The sequence below is a fragment of the Triplophysa dalaica genome, chromosome 19 (assembly GCF_015846415.1).
Source record: "Triplophysa dalaica isolate WHDGS20190420 chromosome 19, ASM1584641v1, whole genome shotgun sequence".
In the NCBI taxonomy this organism is placed as follows: domain Eukaryota; kingdom Metazoa; phylum Chordata; class Actinopteri; order Cypriniformes; family Nemacheilidae; genus Triplophysa; species Triplophysa dalaica.
This window is the reverse complement of record NC_079560.1, coordinates 15,686,927-15,706,289: the sequence shown is the minus strand read 5'-3', so window position 1 is coordinate 15,706,289 and position 19,363 is coordinate 15,686,927. Positions and strand designations below refer to the sequence as shown.

Genomic DNA, 19,363 nt, shown 5'->3' with positions numbered 1-19,363 from the left:
CCCTGAAAGTGTTCTGTCAAGTTGAAAACAAAATGCATAATGTGGCATTGTATCTTTTTGCATCACTTCTTTTGCTTTTTCTTATGTAAGTGTTACAAGTTTTGCAAGACAGTATATTGTAGCTTACCCAGTAATGAAAATTAGGAGACTGTAAATTGACGTATTTAAAATGTTAAAAATAATTTGCATAAGCTTAAAGGTTTTGATGTCAATTGTAGCGATTTTTGCTGCATGTTAAAATAAGGATGAGTTTAACTCACCAAAATAAGATTCTCCACCAGATCTATCAAGATCAAATACATGAAATGAGTTATTTAAAACGTCAATTTCAGTCAAGGAATTAGTTTGGCTCAAAGGAAAATACGTATAATAATCGTCATTACACACACATATTTTACAATTCTAATTAGCAGTATAGTGATAACATTCATATATGTATTCAGCAGATGCATTGATGATTTTATACACTAACGTTATCTCATGACCATAAGTAACGTGACTTTACCAAACAGAATTAAGAGCAGAGGTAGCATAGATCGAAACACAGTTTAAGTGACCCGTTTGTGAGCGTGAACACAGAGAACCCATCACAAATGCCTTTATGGTTTTTATTAAACTCTATTCTACATGGTAAACATAATGACAACAAACAAATACATGAAACAAACGCGCTAGGAAGCGCAGAGAGAGAGAGAGAGAGGAGAGTGAGAGTGAGAATGAGAGAGAGAGTGAGAGGGCATGGCCGCGAGGCAGGAAAAACATGTCTGAAAACCAATAAAATCATCTTTAACAAAGAGGCACGATCTTAACGCAGCTACTCTATATTTAGAGACGGATACTTGCAATCTCGGTGTTGGACCAATGTCCATATGCGCTAGGATGGAAATCTTGAATGGTTTCAGAATGCAGTCCTGTTGAAACGCTGAGTTTGGGTTCTGGGTCCAAAGTTCAATGGCCTATTGGGACTCCCCAGGGGGTGAGCCCCAAGCGGGGTGTCCCTTGGATTGTCCTCCGTGTCCTTCTTTCTTTCCTTTCCAATTCCTAATTCAAAAAGCTATCTACTCGAAGTGGATTGGTGATGGTGTTTTAAATGCATACCTGCCCTGCCCCCAGATGGTATTCGGGTCAATGCCATGAAAGTGATTAGTTTGCCAGAGAAAGTTCCTTCGTTCCTCATGGCGCCTCATTTGCATAGCTCTGACAGGATGGTCAGTTTGCATTTAATATCTAAACTTAGTTATGGACGTAGTATGAGATATGCTATGGTTTTAATACATAGCTCATCATATAGGAAATTCGGAGAGTTGTAGTTACATATGAAACATGCAAGGCATTGAACTGTGAATCATTCGAATGTATGAATATATCAAATGAACCCTAAATCAAAACTTGTATATTCAACAGTTACAGAGTACTTAAAATGGCATGAGCGCCAACACACAACCTAGACATTTAGATACATTTACAGAAAAGGATAGTTTAAATCAAATAAAGTTCCTATTTGTCAGAGAAGTTCTCTGCTTAGCCTCAGATGTTAAGTTAGAGATGAGACAGAGACTTATCACCAATGCTTTGAAGCTAAGGAGTCGTAAATATCCTACAGAGGAACCAAATGGTCATCACACTCTCTGTGAGAGTTCTAAAGACCGAAACCAGACCTATGGAGCCATGCTTGCTATGGTCTTTTGATGATGGTATCTAGAAACCAGGACAAAAGGGAGTGAGGCTTTTCTCTCAATGATCCAGTCACTACACAATTTAAAGGAAATGTTCAACAGCGTTTAAAAAAATATAAACGGATGATATAAAATATTGATAACATTTACAGTTCATGTGTCTTAAATGCAAATGACGTCGCTGGCAGCGGTGAGTGCAGATGTCGACTGCAAGTGACGTCACTTGCACAGGAAGCAAAGGTGTCTGAGAGTGCAAGTCTGAGAGTGAAAGTGCAGTTCTGACGCCAGATGCTATTGGAACTGGGTAGGTTGTTACAGAAATGATCCAATAAACATCTGAAATAACCCAACGTTTTTTAGAGTGTATACATGAATACGGTAATCATTCAGTACCATGACATTCCATCACCATACTATTGTACCACCACAGTATTTTCCTGTGAGTTAAGATACATTAAAGTCAGTTATGACCACATTTGTCAGACCTTTGCACGCACAGAAAGTTTGAACTAAATTAGTTTCATTGAATTTATCTGGGCCAACACATCTATTGGTAGAAGCAATAAACTGCATTAAAGGAGCCATTCCACTCAACTGTGGCATCTAATGAACCACTGAGGTATAACGCGGCACAACAAATTTAGACTACATTACATAAGGAACTTAGGAGTCTTTCGCAACAGATATAGAAGGAAACACTTTGATTAAACATGGCAAAATGAATCACAGCGAGCTCAGTCTAGGCTGGAATCAGCGCTGAGATGAACTGACTTGCCCTCACGATACATTCAGTGCTGTGTTTCATATGAGAGGATTGTGGTACGGGCGGATATTGTACAGGAGCATTGAGTGCTATTAGCCCTAAAGGTCTATTCTCATGCTGACCTGTTTCAGCTCCACTTCTCTTGAAGCCGACTGTGTCGTTGTGCCCAGAAAATGAAAGGCGACCTGTTTGTGGCTTTCTGAGGTACTGATAAAAATGGTAGTTCACCTCCAAATTTAAATTCTGTCATCATTTTCTCATTATCATGTTGTTCAAAGCCTGTATAATATTTATTTCAGTGGAACACACAATAGTATATTTTGAGAAATGTCTTAGTGGTTAATAGGGGTCAATGTTGTTTAGTAACCAACATTCTTCAAAATATCTTCTGTTGTGTTCTGCAGATGAAAGAAAGTCATAATGGTTTGAAATGTGATGAGGTGGAATAAATGTCGAAAGAATGTTACCATTTAGATAAACCATCCGTTTAAATTGTGTTCTATTTATAAACACATTCATTTTGGCAATGAAAGCACAACAATTAGATTTCATACAGATTAGATTATTATGCACCAGACGCTGCAATTTTCCAATTTTCATTTGTACTGTGTTAGTTCTGTTTAGAAAATGAATATACTTGCAGAAGCTATTTTACCTTCTCTACTTAAGATGCTTATAGGTTACCAATTACCATGCCAATTGTTATTAAACCAGGTTCATCTCATTTTACATCTTCTCCTGATTACATTTTCAGGAACCGGCTCATCTGCTTTGTTCAAGAGCTGTTGTTGTGTGGAAAAAACAACAACAACAGCATCAAGATAACACCTAACTAATCATGGCTGTGGAAATGTTCTATTAACATCTGAGGACATTTCTCTTCAGGGAAATCTATAACCTTGATGTTTTCCTATTCACAATTTAAGATGTCGTTGAAGATGCTGATGGAAAGTTATTGGAATTCAAAGATGTGATGTCCTCAAGTGACCACCGTAGTGATATAACTAACTCTATATGTAATCCATGTGGTGACCATTATTTAAAGCAGTCTTTCATAGTCGTACTTTAGTCAAATATGTTATCATTCACAATGACTTTGTAAGTTCATGTACAACAGAGCAATCGTGATGGAGTAACAAGGGCTTGAATATCTTGGATAACGGTTATAGATGTCTTTCTCCTAGACAGCAATGATTAAATGGAGAAATTGAGTTTTTCCAGATGAGGTGTTTCTCCTATAGAAAAAAATGTACTTCAGAAGAGATCTTAACAATATCATATATTGGGCTGAGATGTGTGAAGTCTGCAGTTCTGTCAAAAAGTCATTGATTTCAATGAGAACATTGCTCTTAAAATTGATCCAAAACCAGATTATTTTATCCAAACAATCCACTTCTTTTAAAGCTCCACGCATGTTTTCAACAGTTGTCAATGTTGTATTTATTTGAATTTCCTCCTAACAATTATAGGAATCAAATTTGATATTTAACAAAAGAGAGAAATATGAAAAAGCAACATCTGAGCAATAAAATGTTTCTCATCTGACCATCTGACCATAGTATAAAAATAATGTTGCTGCTATAAAAATAGTGTGTTGCTGTGGTTATTGAGATAGATATAAACATAATTTTTCAAAAGGCTTCCATGAACATTCCTCCAAAACAAATGAATCAGAAACAACAAGAGGGTGAGAACTGTTCTCACTTTAATAGAAGATAAAGCTATTTGCCAATGAGGTAAAATAAAACATTTTGTTAAGATATGAGAAAAAGAAGTCATATTATTTGCACCGAAATTGCCTATCAAGTATAGTACATCGATCTTGCTTAATGTATTTTTAATGAACAACACACACACAACCTTAAAAAAAGCAATGGATTAAGAAAACGACTTTTGTGGTTTATGTAAACCTTTACATGTCCCTAGAGTCTATTACTGAGAGGTTTACTAACAGCAGACTCTCGCTATCTCTCTATCTCTTTCCAATATGTTGAGTAGAAAAATGCAAAAGTCAACGTTTAATTGTTTCATAACAATCCATAGGAGAACTTCTCATCCAGCGCTTACCTCTTCCTCCCAGCCTGGACATCCAGAAGCCCCCTTTTCCCCCCGGGGAAATCAAACCCCTTCTGCTCTCGCCATTACTTCCACTCCTACCATATCTCATCCAGACGGACACCTTCTCTCCTGTGTGATTCCCTGGCAAAGCTTATATCAATCTCAGTCAGAACTTTTACTCGGAGCACCTATTTCTCTTTCTATCTAATGCGTCTCCAAGCACGTAATCCCCAGCTCAAGCAGTCTGCGTTATTCTTAAAAACATATCACCAAGGGTTTAAAACAGGCGGCTCGCTGTTGACATTCGATAGTGGATTTGCATACTGGAAAAGGTTGTGTTACACAAATGACCTTTCTAGTGCCATCTCTTGTCTTTAGAGGTTAAACATCCTATGTGATCGGAGAAACAGACTGTAAACACTATCCGTCGCTCTCCGGTCATTTATTTGAATTATTGCATATTGAATTCAACTCTCTTCCACTTGCACAAGGGAACTTTAAAAGACTAATTGTAAGACCATATGTGTGTGTGAAGAATCAATCATTTGGGAATCTGTGGCCTTTATTGATTTACTGTTACACGACAAAACGAGTATGAAGGTTCTTGAGTCTGAAGCAGAGTTGAGGTTGAAGATTTAATAGCAGTGCAGACCCTGTCAAAGATGTTCAATTCTCATGTTGTCCTGCTGAGACAAATAACACTGCTAACACCGTTCTTACTTGATTTCTCTCGTTAAATCAGCTGGACAGCATTATAAGACATCATAGGTGGGCTCCTGGCATGAAGGTGGGCATCAGCCTTCTGCTGGCTTCTGAGATGCATGATGTACTTGGATGAAATGCAGTCTCACAAGTTTCCAGTGTTGGCAGTAAACAGCAAGAAATCTCACCGTTGAAACACCGCTAACATGATATTCAGATATCTTTTGCATGCTTACATTGATAAATCACAATTAAAGCTTAGTTATTGCTGCCTTGGATTATTTTTCTTTCTAAAGGCCTGTTTACAACAAGTTCATTAACTCTAAAGTATAGATACTACATTTCTTGACTGATATCGGTAATTATTCAGAGTGCAATACCTGCTGATACCGATTTTGATGAATAAATACAGTTTTTTTACTCTCAAAATGGTATAAATGCATATAAAGACTATTGAAATTGAACATCAAACTGATGATGTTTCTTAACATTTTCTACACAGATCACAAATTAATTACATTTTTCTGTCCTCTTTTGATTGACAGTATATATCGACCCTAATCATTGGCTGTTTATGTAAAAAAAAAAATGCAGATAGAGTGAATAATAGTTTTTATTGACCAATACCGATTATTGGCGTATACATCAGTGCATCTCTACTTTAAAGTGAAACCAGTTTAGAAAAAGTTTGAATAAGAGAAAAGGAGAGTCCAAACCACAACTATCACGTTAAAGATACAGAGAAATAAAATGACTGGAATTTCCAGCCAATGAAAGATAAAACATTAGCCGATTTCAAAAAGTGCCTTGTGAGACCACTAGTGTCATTTTCTCATGAAGGGCAGAACAGAGATGGCTTCAGTGTCCATTTGGTCTCCATTTAACCTTACATTTTATATATAAATAAATTATAATCTGCTCATTTTTGATGACATAGACATATTCCTGTGTGTAACAAATCATTTATAGGGCCGTGTGTGTCGGGGCTTAGTAAAGGCTGATGATTCTTGTCATGTATTATGGCTCTGATATACTTCAGCAGTTAGCACACAAGGCTGCGTAACTGGGGCAAAAAGGACAAATACCTGTGATGGATAATGTTGACACGTTCCTTTTAGTCCATGAGCTACCACTTTAATTATTAGTGGTGTTTGCTAAAACAAGCTCTATTATTACTCATATAGAGTTAGAGATTTTAATTTACTCGGCTTGCTCCATTTTTGTGGTCATGAGTCTTACATCATTTTGAGGACAGCTATGCTATTACTTTTCAGGCACCCAGACTTACGACTTACCTTTCTACCTGAAAGACTGTTTGGTCGGCTTGCTTCATTTGAAACATTTTGCCTATGAACAGCAGGGCTATGCAGGTCCAAAAGCTACGCCAACCATGCTAGCAATACCACCAGCAATCTTAACAACTACTAAAACCGCTTTGGATTTGATTTTCAAACTTTATCGTTTTGTTTGTGGTTTGAACGCCAGAGAATCTTCAGTATTTGTCGACTGGCTGTTTTTGCTGAAGACGGAACTTCCTTCGCCAGAATGGCCATATTAAGCATTGCATTCAATCCCTATTCATTGTAATGGCAGTAGTGCATCTTGTTAATATTTATGAATGTATTTTTAGTTGCTTCTTATCAAATCCAGGAGCTAAAATTGTAAAATAAAATAAAACTGTATTATTTTAATTAGACTCTAGATAACAAGCGTACATTTCAGACTATTACCTGCTAACCCTGCTAGCTTGATACCCCAGTTTTTCTTTCACATTAATTTAGAAACACCACTTTTTGTTGACTAATTTGTACATTTCAGCATGATTTGCTTTTATGCCACATATGGTGAAGGGTAGGGCTGGGGCTTCTGTATTGCTTTTTGACTAATCGTATGTTATTCTACGATTCACATCATACAAATTCATACGGGTTAGCCACCTTGCAAAATAGTTATGAATTCATGTGTGATCAGGCTGCTCATTGTTTTTGATCAGACATTACATCTACCTTCCTTGGTGGGAACATGATTCTTAGGGACAGCTGCATCTTTTGCCTGGATGAGCTCCACTCAAATTGTTATCAGAAAGTGTACAGTCTAGTTATTTGTATGCTTTGAGCCATATCATTTGATTAATAGTTGATGTTACGCTTTTCCATTATCACATATTAATGTTTCATGTTAACGTTACTGCCAATACATAACACGCCGTAAATCCCTCTACATGACACCAATTTATTAAAACAGAAGTCTCAGTTTGATAAAAATTTATTAACATTATAGTAAATCTCAGTTTAGAGATTGTGTTTTTCATTTGCAAGAGCATAAATCTCCTGTGGTCTTTCGGTATTCTTAAATGTTGCACTTGGTTGCCAGAGATGAGATTGTTTTGTATCTCCTCCTGTTTGTTTTGCCTTTTGTAAGCAGTAAAATCTGGTTGCCACTGAAGTCTCTAAGGAGAAGACATTTAAACAGGTTGTATCTCAGTGTTTCTGTTTGTTTTCTAGGGTGGCACTCCTGAATATAATCTGTGCAGCCACCTTCTCAGCGTAATTACAACAAATTTGGATGAAAAATATTTCCCAATGGCTACATGTGAAGTTGCTGAAGTTTTGAAATGTGTCTCCTCCATTCTAATTAGGTAGGAAGATAGTGGTTTTCCAGTTTTTAGGTATTCATGAAAATATTCATCATAAAAGCATGGCTCGCCAGGCTCTCACCTCACTCCCTCACTCTGCTCACAGTCCCCAGAGTTCTAATCACCCGCACATGTAGCTTGTCACCAGCCTCATCAGTCACAGTATAAAACACTCCTCACTTCTCTCAGTCCATGTCTGGACTTGCAAATGAACGGACTCTCATTCTGCAGATGCTTATCTCCATGTCTTCCAAGTCAACACAGTCATCCGGTACACCCAGATGTACAGCCCATCATCCAGGATCTCATGAAACCAAAAGGATAAGTCACCATTCCATGTATCTGTACATTTATCTTTTAGTTTACTTGACTGTCTGTTAATAAACTCATTGTTAATTTTATCTCATGCCTGCTAGTGCTTCTGTGACAGAAGACCAGACCACCACTGTCGTGAGTGCACCGGATTCATTTCAGGAGATCGTGGATGCACTCAAGAGGGCGCTTGCCACAAAACACAGAACCACACTGCAGTCTGTCCCCCATACCATCAACATCCAGACCAGCTCCCTACTCTGTTCTGGCGGAAGAGTGTAACAGATTAATTCTCCATTGCACCCTCTATTTACAACAACTCCCATTGTTACCTTACCGAAGCATCCAATGTATCATTTGTAATCTCACTTCGCGCTGGGAAAACTCTACCGTGGGCTGGATCTCTCTGGACTCAAGCTGGACCTCCTATACAGTCTCTCTCCGGGTTTTTTGGACGGTGCACTGGAGACCCATGTGTAAATTTACAATTATATTCCCTTCGTCAAGGAAAATAATCTGTCCCTGATTTTGCCATCAGGTTTCGCACACTAGTCGCTGCAAGTGGGTGGAATAACCAGCTCTGATCACAAATTACTGACATGGATTAAACCAGAAATTGCAAGTCCACCTCGGAAATTTCATGCTAATGTCCCTCCAGCTCTCCAGAGAATTCCCTGTGGCCTGCTCCCCACAATCTGGACAAGACGATGGAGATTGGAAATATGTTTTACAAGTTTCTCTACATGTTGATGCTTATTTGTCCAAGTCTGATTCTGTTCTCACCTTCACAGCTCCTCATCGACTGTGGGTCGGCCAGAAACTTTATCTCTGGGGCCCTCTGCTGCCAGTTTTATCTCTCCAAAGAGGAAATTTCAGTCCAGTCAGTTCTAGATCGGGAGATCTCTACCCACATATCGCAATGACAACCAGGAGACCTGGAACCAGTCCCTATGTTGGGCCGAGGATGCCCAAATTCCCCTCCGTCAGTCAGCCACTAGATATACTATCTTCCAATGCATACTCAGATGCCAACCACCCCTATTCTCCTGGTCAGGGGAACCGTCGGAGGTACCTTCTATCAACCACTGGTCCCAGGAGAGGGTCTGGGACTCTGCACATCACCACCTGCAGAGAGCCATACGAAGATACAAGATTAACGTGGATGCCCGGCAGAATGAGGCCCTGCAATATCATCCCGAAGCAAAATGATATGGCTCTCCAACAGAGATTTCCAGATGAAGCTTCCGACGAGAAAGTGAAGTCCGAGATTCATTGGTTCGTTTCCCATAGCCCACCAAATTAATCCTGTCAGCTACCTCCTTAAGCTCCCTGTCAGTTAAGGTGTTCATCCAGCATTCCATGTGTCATTGCTCAAGCATCATCACTCAACCCAGTCTGATCTCTCCACAGAGCCTGGCCCGTCAGAAGAGACTCCTGTCGCCGTGGTGGATGTCTCGAGTACTCTGTTTACTGGAAGGGGTAGGGCCCGCAGGAGAGATCTTGGGTACCCCATGATGACATCACCAGGAGCATCCCAGTCTGCCTGCTCCGTGAGGCAGGGGCAGACCACCACGGCGACAGAGTTTTCAGCTCTTCGGAGCGGACTGTGCAGGGGGCGTACCGCCATCCATTTATCTATACATTTACTTGCCTGTCTGTTAATAAACACATTTTATCTCACCCCTGCTAGCGGTTCTGTGACACATGTAGCTAAGAACAGTTCTTGAGGATCAATTATTTGAATTCTTATATTGCATCCTTCTGCAATTACTCTAAAAATACATTATGGATGTCAAAATGTCCTTGTTATTATTAAACTCATTAAGTACAGTAATGTTAATGGAAATTGAAATTATGCTTTATGATGTCTTCAAGGGCAGGGTTTTCTGAGTTTTTTTGGGATCAGTTTCGACAAACTCTTAAAGGGGGCATATCTTATGAGAAGTCAGCTCACTCATAGCGCACATACATCTGGGATACATGAATTTGATGTCTATTTGCTTGCTTACTCATCTGCAATACGTTTGAGACTTTTTCTGTCAGATGTCATATAGACATTTAGAGAATGTCTGTAAGATGCTTAAACTTTAAAGGAACCATTCTTTTGCTGTTTTTGAAGCTTTGATAATGTATTTTGGGTGTTTTGCAATGGGTGTTCATTTTTATTGTTTTAAAAAATGCTTTATATTTAAAATCTATTGGTCACCGCTGTCCCTCTTCTCACAAAACGACTGGATTTCTTCCGGTCTATATAAAATCCCTCCTTAAACGCTCTAATTGGCAAAGCTGACCAGGTCTGTCATGAGTGGTTCCCCACTTAGAGCGTGTGTTTAAAGATGTCCCATCCATATCAGTTGTGATTGGTCTGTCCCCCTCTCAGTGCACGTGTTTTTATAAGCTTTGGCTTTTAGCAATAAACAGTTACAATTGCGTCAACACTTGTAAATGAATACACATTAATGTAATTGCAAAATGATTGCACAGGGTTGCCAGTTATGTGTTATAAAACTTGACCAACTGCCAGTCAAAATTAACCCAATGACCCATCCCATTTAGTAGTAGGCCAAATAATAAACAGGACACACACATCCTGTTTTCATAAATAATTGAATTTGACCTTAAGAATCACTGCCTATAAATTAAATCAGAGGATTTGGCAGCCCTGATTGCATTGTCTATGATTATGTACTGTAATTTCTTAGGGTTTCCCATTCATTCACAAAACATCAAACAAAATGATACTAAATGCCTACATCTCTGATATACTGTAAATCCATTGATTTGTGGCGGCACATTGCTCGATTTATTAAAATTGGTCACTTCAAATTGAAAATCAATTTTCACGTGTGAACGTCTTGCATCAACTGAATCAACATAACCCATATAAATTTCACTGAAAATGTATATATACATGTAGTAGGGGTTCTTTGTAACGGAAGGAAGGAGACGGGGTCTGCGTGGCTGGTAAGACTTTATATTATTCAAAAGATAAAACATAAAGTAAAAGTAAACAATAGTTCATTATTGCCTAATGGCGCATAAGGTTTCTTTCTCTGTTTGCGGTATATGTCCTCTCGATAGCGCTTCTTCTTCAGCCAAACTCTCTGACTCGACTCTCCCCTCGTGCTGGCTTTTATCCTCTTCTCGCCAATCACTGTAAATACAGACAGGTTTTTACAATCGGTCCTTCACCTACTTATTTCCCGCCGATTTCCTGTCCGTCTCTCTCCAGACTCCGCTAGACCACGCCCCCCTTGCCACAGTATCTATGTTTTTATGTATGTGTATATATGCGATATGTGCCTTCTATTTTTTACTATTTTTTTATTTAACCTTTAAGCTATATCTGAAGTCAACAATCACAAAAGGGTTTCAACATGGGCTAATATTTGGCTATGAATATCGTTGGTGAGGAGGGTGGTAATGTTTGCTGTCATAATGTTGCATATGGGGCACCAGAACAGCAGAATTTACCCACCTCCAGAATCCTAATTTATCTCCAGCTGATTACACAAAATAAGCATTCTTAATAGTCATTAACATCTATAAAGGTATCATTTAAAATAGCTCTGCTAAATGACTTTGGGGTTACTTGGATGAATAATTAAAATGTTTAATTTTTACTACAGGTGTTAGCCTGGAGATTAATTTTTTTGAGAAACACACCAAAGCCACGTTCACACCGGTTGCCTCTTTGATAACACAATCTAAGACGTGCCTTCAGTTTTCCCAGCCCCGTGATTGACAGTTCTCTCAAACCCCAAATTATCTCCCCGAGCAGCTGTTCAAGACTTGAATAGATTGTTATGTCGCTTTTTTACTGAAACAAGAGATGGAGAATATCTTTATACGGGTTGTAAAAAGACCTCTTGATGTCTATTTAGTTCAGCCGTCAAGTGATCAATCCACTTCATAACAAGTGTTTCGTAATACTGCAAATACTTTACTATGTCATCTGTCAGGTTGTTTTGACAGCGACTTGAAGTTTCGCCACAGGATTAGTCTGGGTAGATTAATGCACATACAGATATTCCCTTAGGCAATAAAGAAGATTACATCTTTTGATTATATCTTTAACTTGATGCGTTAATCTAACAACATCTTGTGTTTTCCTCAATGACACCTTTGATATGCAATTTCTCGTGCTTTGTAAAAAAATAGAAAAGGCGCCTGGGCTCGTCCGGCGTATGCATGATATCGATGATTTAAATAAGAAATCAAAGTGCGTGCAATAATACGATTTGATTGAAGAGGGGACGCAATTATAAATAATTGCTGGTCTGACAACAATGTGGGTGGATGCATTGAAAGGTTCATGAAATACAATCAGTCATGGCATAATGTGGCATATTTTGCCAGGGCCTGGAATTGCCATTGTGAAAACAGAAGAAGGGATAAGATGCACAGGATAGGTTGGACAGAATTATTGCCTGCCGAGTGTTATGCCTTCATCTAATATATTACTTTATGGCCATGTGGACTTTTCAGTCGCTGTATTATCGACCAATATTGAGAATGCTAATACGAGCCATGGATTTAGGATTTTCCTTACTGCTTCAATGCATCTCCTTGACAGCAATGAGATTAAAGTCGTAGAATAAATAGTCTGGAGTTTCTCAGATTTTTTGCTTAAAATAGCACAAATCTCACGTGTGTCTCCTTTAACACACTCTTTGCATTAAAAATCAGATATTTCAAACATTACAGCCTTGCTCTAAACTTTTACTGTGCCTCTATAAGTGTATCTAGTGTGTATTCAGCATTTATTTTTCACACGATAAAAAGACAAACATCTGCAACAATCTCATTTAAATGACTGAACTGAGATCTTTTCTTGGCTTCCTGGTTTTCTGAACACATTTCTTGACGTCTTTAGTAGTTTTCTTCTTGCTCTTAATTTAGGTCAGCAGATCATAACATCTTTATTACAGTGATCTGTTCACATCATGGCTGCTGAATTTGGGCTATATTAAGATCAATTTCATGAAGAAATAACAGAAGAAACCTGCAAGACGTGTCATGGATTTAATCAATTATAATCATTATTTTATTATTAACTTACCCTCATATCTTCCTACACCTGTATGGGTTTTTCTGTTGCACAAAATTAGAATTTTCCAGACTGGCCGCAGTTTGTATGAAATTGCAAGGAAACTGAGACTTTAGACTTCAAACAATTATGCAGCAACACAAAAGTAACATTGACGTGGTCATGATAGGGTACACGTTTAATTATTTGATGATAATCATTTCTAATCTGCCCCTATAAAAATTAAATGTAGTTTTAAAACCGTTTTTCCAGCAGATTTATTATGATTTGCCTTACTAAGATTGAGATGAGACAATGGCAAATTTATAGTTGCTGTGGTTTTACTACAAAAACTGTATGTAAACTACAGTTATTGTACTACTGTGGATATGAAATTGTAAAGCAATCAACATCTTCTTAAATCATTTGCTACTAATATGTCAAAGCTCTCAAAAGCTAAAGTTAAGCTTGAACGGCAATATAAAAAATCAGGTCTTGCTGTCCATAAACTCATGTATGATGAGTACCCAATACTGTGAAGGCCCTAATTCAGCAAGAACTGAATACTATTCACAAGTCATTAATGAGGGTCCTACAAATCTCAACAATATGTTTGAGGTAATAAACAAACTGAGTAAACCGACCAATTCATCACGATCTGAATTGAAGTAGAGGGCTGTATATTCACTTTTTTGCACATTGCACTGGTGTTACAGAGGATTCAAGTTTTATAGCACAGGCCAAACAATTGTAGCACAAGCATAAAACATCTGCTGTCATCTTGGAAAAACACAAATGCAGATCATTACATACAGTGAACAGAGTAGACTGGTTAACAACAAAGGACATTAATGTTATATAAAAATGGATCAATCAGGGCCATATCATTTTTAGTTTACCCATTTTTATTGTTCTGTGTTTCAAATGTTTTACTACACAATAATAATATTTTCCACATAAAAATACAGTAGTAGCCTCTACTAGTATTTACTAGACCTATATTAAACTGAATCAAAATTCCTAGATATTATAGTGTTTTTGAACCTTACAATACCGCCGGGAAAAGTGTTTCAATTGGGAAAAAAAGACTAAAACTAAGTAAATTAGTGGTGCGTTATCGATTAACATCACATACAACAAGGATTAACACACTTCACACAGACAAGCCACTCTGTCTAATGCAATTGCAAAACTGTATCACATGCGTGAGTCCTCTCAGCACAGGGAGAGTGATTCGAAAGCATAAAGAACTCACTGCTCACGCGATGCTTCAATGTCATATGCCAATGGGTCTGTGCAGCACTGAAAGATGTCTAAAACATCACTTGTTTTAGACGACAGACAAGATCACGATCATCGCGATTCCGTTGAAAAGTGGATTGCGGAGGCCTTCAAGATCGATGGCGATTTAAAATCGTCAGATCACCCACCCCTACAGCAATGTTACAAGTTTTTGAAATTCTTTGCTGCAAAAATTTTAATATCTATCAATCCATCAGTTCTGCTTCCCTGTGTGCTCCTCCTGAGATTTATCCCTTAAATTTTCCTCAAAATGTGTTCTCTGTACCAGCTTTTGTACTGTTAGATTTAAGCACAGATTAAGTTAGATTTGATGTGGTGTGTCACTCAATATTAATTAATCTGTCCTGGCATCTCTGGTACAGTGCTGGAGTGGTTCAAATCTTACCTTCTAGTCATTCCCAGTTTGTTATTTTAGGTAAAAGCACATCTGAGATAGGACAGGTCTGTTATGGTGTTCCTCAGGGGTCTGTTCTAGGCCCTTTACTCTTTACATGCTTCCCCTAGGGCAGATTATTAGGAAGCATGGTTTAGGGTTTTACTTTTATGCAATTTATACACAGATCTAAATTAACACAAAAACCAATGTAACAGGCATCTCGGCAACACTTTCTGATTGTTTGCAGGAAATTAAACTATGGATGTGCCAAAATTTTATGAAGTTGAATGGTAAGAAATCAGAGTTCCTACTTCTTGGCACTCCAGCAGTTGTCTTTAATGATGGAGATTTAGAATTGCATCTTGATAATTCCATAAAATTTCCATTCTCCCAAATTCAAAGTCTTGGTGTTCTTTTTGATTATCATTTGACACTTGATGCACAAATTAAGAGCATTTCAAAATCTGCATTCATTTTTATCATATTCAAAATCATATTCAATCAATTTTATTTTAGGAATATTGCCGCGATTAGGCGTTTTCTCTAGCACCCCAATGCAGAAAGGATTGTACATGCATTTGTCTCCTCTAGGGTCGATTTTTGTAATGCCCTTTATATTGGCCAACCTGCAAAATCCATTAAGTGCTTGCAACACATACAGAATTCAGCTGCACACATCCTTACTCACACTCCTTTCAATCAGAAAATCTCTGGTGTGCCCAGGAACTTGCACTGGCTTCCGGTGAAAGCTCGCATTGATTTTTAAACACTTACATTAAAATACAAAGCTATACAAGGAACTGCACCTTCATACTTCCTATTACATTTAATAACTTCATACATTCCTCCTTGAGCTCTCCATTCTGCAGATCCGCTTCTTCGTTAACAGCCCTCTTGCAGATCAAAAACCATTGGTGAAAGCACTTTCTCTGTAGCGGCCCCTAAATTGTGGAAGCACTTCCTTGAAACATTAGGAATGCTGCCACTTTAGGTAGTTTTAAGAAACAGTTAAAAAACTTAGCTTTTCAAGACAGCGTTTTAACTTTGCGATTTAAACAAGCCCTGGTAAAACCTTTACTTGAGAATCCAACACCCGACCCCTCAGTGGTCAGCAACTACAGACCTATCTCACTCCATAATTTCCTCTCCAAGGCCTTCGAAAGGGTTGCATTTAACCAACTCTCTGCCTATCTCTCAAAGCACAACCTTCTGGACAGTCAACAATCTGGTCTCAAGAAAGGACATTCTACAAAGACCGTTCTCCTGTCTGTCGTCGAAAACCTTTGGCAGACAAGGGTGATATCCTTGTCATCTGTCCTAATTCTGCTTGATGTCTCTGCGGCATTTGATGCGGTGAACCACCAGATCCAGTTTACCAATCTCTCAAAACTGGGCATAACTGGAACTGTACTCAACTGGTTTGATTCTTGTCTCACAGGCAGGTCCTTTAAGGCAGGGGTTCTCAACCTTTTGCAAGCTGGGCCCCCCAAAGCTGCTTCATTGCAGCTTCATTGCGCCCCCCCCCCCCCACACCACACAACCTTGGATGGATGGAAGGATGGATGGCCGGCCGGCTATTATCTTTAGGCCCACATTATTATTATTATTATCATCAGTAGCTGTAGGTAGGCCTATTATCATTACTAGGCTATTGTTATAATTGGCAGTAGAACTAGACTTCTAATGTGAGCTTGCAGACATTATTATTATTATTATGAGTAGTAGTACGCCTATCATCATTACTAGGCTATTGCTATATAATTATATGAGGTTAAATGCTTTATTGTTGTTGTTGTTGTTATTATTATTATTATCATCAGTATAGGCCTATTATCATTACTAGGCTATTGCTATAATTGGGAATTTGCACCAGACCTCTGATATTAATGTATGCTTTTTTATGGTTATTATTACTAGGCCTAATAGTAGGTATCATCTGCATTTTGTAACAGAAGCTTGCAGGTACGTGATGTTAATGCGAGACCTGAGCCTGCTTTGCCTTGCAAAGATCCCCAATTCTTGGCTCAATGTTTGATAAACATAGTCTCAGATCATCCTCGATTTGTGCACGATTGCGGTATTTCGTTTTGAGTGCAGTCATTTTTGAGAATCCTGCCTCACACAGATATGTCGACGCGAAAGGAAGGAGAATCTTCATGGCGACGTCACAGAGTTCAGGATATTCCTGCATCAATGCTGCCCAGAATGACGAAAGAGGGCAGGAGTTAAAGAGTTCCTTCAGTCTACTGTCACTCTTCAGCTCAATAAGCTGTTCCTGCATATCAATTGATAGCTCGTTTGCTGTGCACACAAACGGATCTCGAACCCACGCAAAAGAGCGATAATCCTCTTTAAAGTACGTCGCAAATTGTTTTCTCATTGCTGACAGGTGCTCAGACGCTGATTGAAATAGGGATGAGAAATCGTGTGACGTGCCTGCATCAGTGATAAAGTCTGCAAGGCTGGGAAACATGTCGCAGTTCCCTTGACTGATGCGGCCATGCCAGAGGTCTAGTTTTTGTGTGAAGGCGTGCACTTTGTCTGCAAGGATCAAAATATGAGTTCCGCGGCCTTGCAAAGACAGGTTGAGGCCATTCAAGCGGTCAAATATATCGACCAAATAGGACAGAGACGCAAGCCACATAGTGTCATCCAGATGCTTCGCCAGATCTGATTTGATTTCTGTCAAAAACCACTTCACCTCCTCTCGAAGCTCATACAACCGCTGTAGCACCCGCCCCCTGGAGAGCCAGCGAACTTCAGTGTGCAGAAGCAGCTGTTCGTGCCCTGACCCCATCTCCTGGCAGAGGACCCCAAACAAGCGAGAGTTTAACGGCCGTGATTTGATAAGATTTATCATTTTCACGGATTGGTTCAGCACAGAGTCAAAAAGAACCGGCATTTTTTTAGCAGCTAGTGCTTCGCGATGGACCATGCAATGTGTCCATTTCACAAGTGGAGCTACTTGCTGAACTCGAGCAGCTAGGCCACGCTCACGCCCCGTCATTGCTTGCGCACCATCCGTGCATAGGCCAACGCATCGGTCCCAAGCCAAACCATTTTCAAGGATAAAAATATTAAGGACATTGAAAATGGCTTCTCCTGTAGTGTACAACTGAAGAGGCCGGCAAAACAGTACATCCTCCTCAATCGCCTTGTCCCGTAGATACCTGACATAGGTGAGGAGCTGTGCCTGCCCAGCAATATCAGTGGATTCGTCCAGCTGCAGCGCGTAGTAAGGACTCTTTTTTACAAACTCGATCAGTTGCTCTCTGATATCATTGGACATGTCTACAATTCTCCTAGCGACTGTGTCATTGGACAGTGGTACTGCACCGAGTTTGGCTGCTGCACTATCGCCTATCATTATTCTGCACATGTCTTGCGCTGCCGGCAAAATGAGAGTCTCTGCGATTGTATGCGGTTTACCCAGTTTACCGATTCTTTTGGCCACTACATACGATGCCTCCAAACACTGTTTAGACACAGTGCTGTGCACTGAAATGGTTGCCTGTTGCTGATGGAGGCCATCAAGCTTTCTTTTAAAATATTCAGCTGGCTTCTTTTTAATGCCAGGATGCTTTGTTTCGAGGTGCCTTTTTAATTTGCAGGGCTTCATACTGTCGTTTGCCAGCACCTCGGCACACACGACACACTGAGGTCTCAGATCAGCCGTAACTGTAAACCCAAACTGCAGGTATGCTTCATCGTACCTTCTAAGCTTTTTTGCAGCTGGTGGTGCGTCGGTTGGCTTGTTGGTCCGCACAAGAAATTTCTCCATTTTTGTTATGTGTTTTAAATAAAGTTTAGGCAATATGTAACTGTGTGTGTGGCTGTGTTGAGAGACGTATCAGGGGCTAATCAATCGGGACTTAGGGACGATCTTTAATTAAACGAACAAAATAATTATTTTGCAGACAATTCAGATTTTATTTGAATACTTAAAGATTGTAGTGTGTGTGTGTGTGTCTTAGTCGTGTGGGTTGTTTTAGCTAAGTGTAGCTACTGCCTAGCAGTTAAAAAAAAATACTGGCAAGGGCTGAGATTTGATCTAATCTTTAACAAAAATGTTTGTGGGTTTAGTCTTTAAAAAGACTGTTGGGGTTTTGTAGTAAAGGCCTATGTAAATCGTGATTGATAACAGACTAGCGAGAGCTGGCACAAGTGAACTTGGCAAGAGACTAGACTAGAGTGAATGGAGAGCTATGTCTTGAGTCAATTTAAATCGCAGTTATTTATTTTTGTATTTTGAGTGAGTGAACATTTACATTTACAACCCGCTCTGCAAGCTAGGGCGGGAACGGCGGCGGCCATGCGCATGCGCGATTCATTTGCAGCCTGGACGCGGAGGGGTGTGTGTCTCCTCTCTGCTCTGAGTGCTGCGTGAGGCTACTGAGAGTCTGACCGCCTTGAAGTGCTTTTGGACGGGAGAGGGGCTAACGGCAGCACCCGCTGCTCGTTGTGAACAGTAGGCCTAACTGCAGAGTGACTCGTGCTTTCGAGTCTCCAA

The 19,363-nt window shown here is 39.4% G+C and overlaps 1 protein-coding gene across 1 annotated transcript; it reads right to left on the bottom strand.

The window, feature by feature from the left end:
* Positions 1–16,766: 16,766 nt before the first annotated feature.
* On the bottom strand, positions 16,767–18,973 carry LOC130407985 (zinc finger BED domain-containing protein 5-like). Its single transcript, XM_056731360.1, has one exon. The coding sequence runs from the start codon at positions 18,632–18,634 to the stop codon at positions 16,826–16,828; it is 1,809 nt and encodes a 602-aa protein (XP_056587338.1). The 5' UTR covers positions 18,635–18,973; the 3' UTR covers positions 16,767–16,825.
* Between the last annotated feature and the right edge of the window lie 390 nt (positions 18,974–19,363).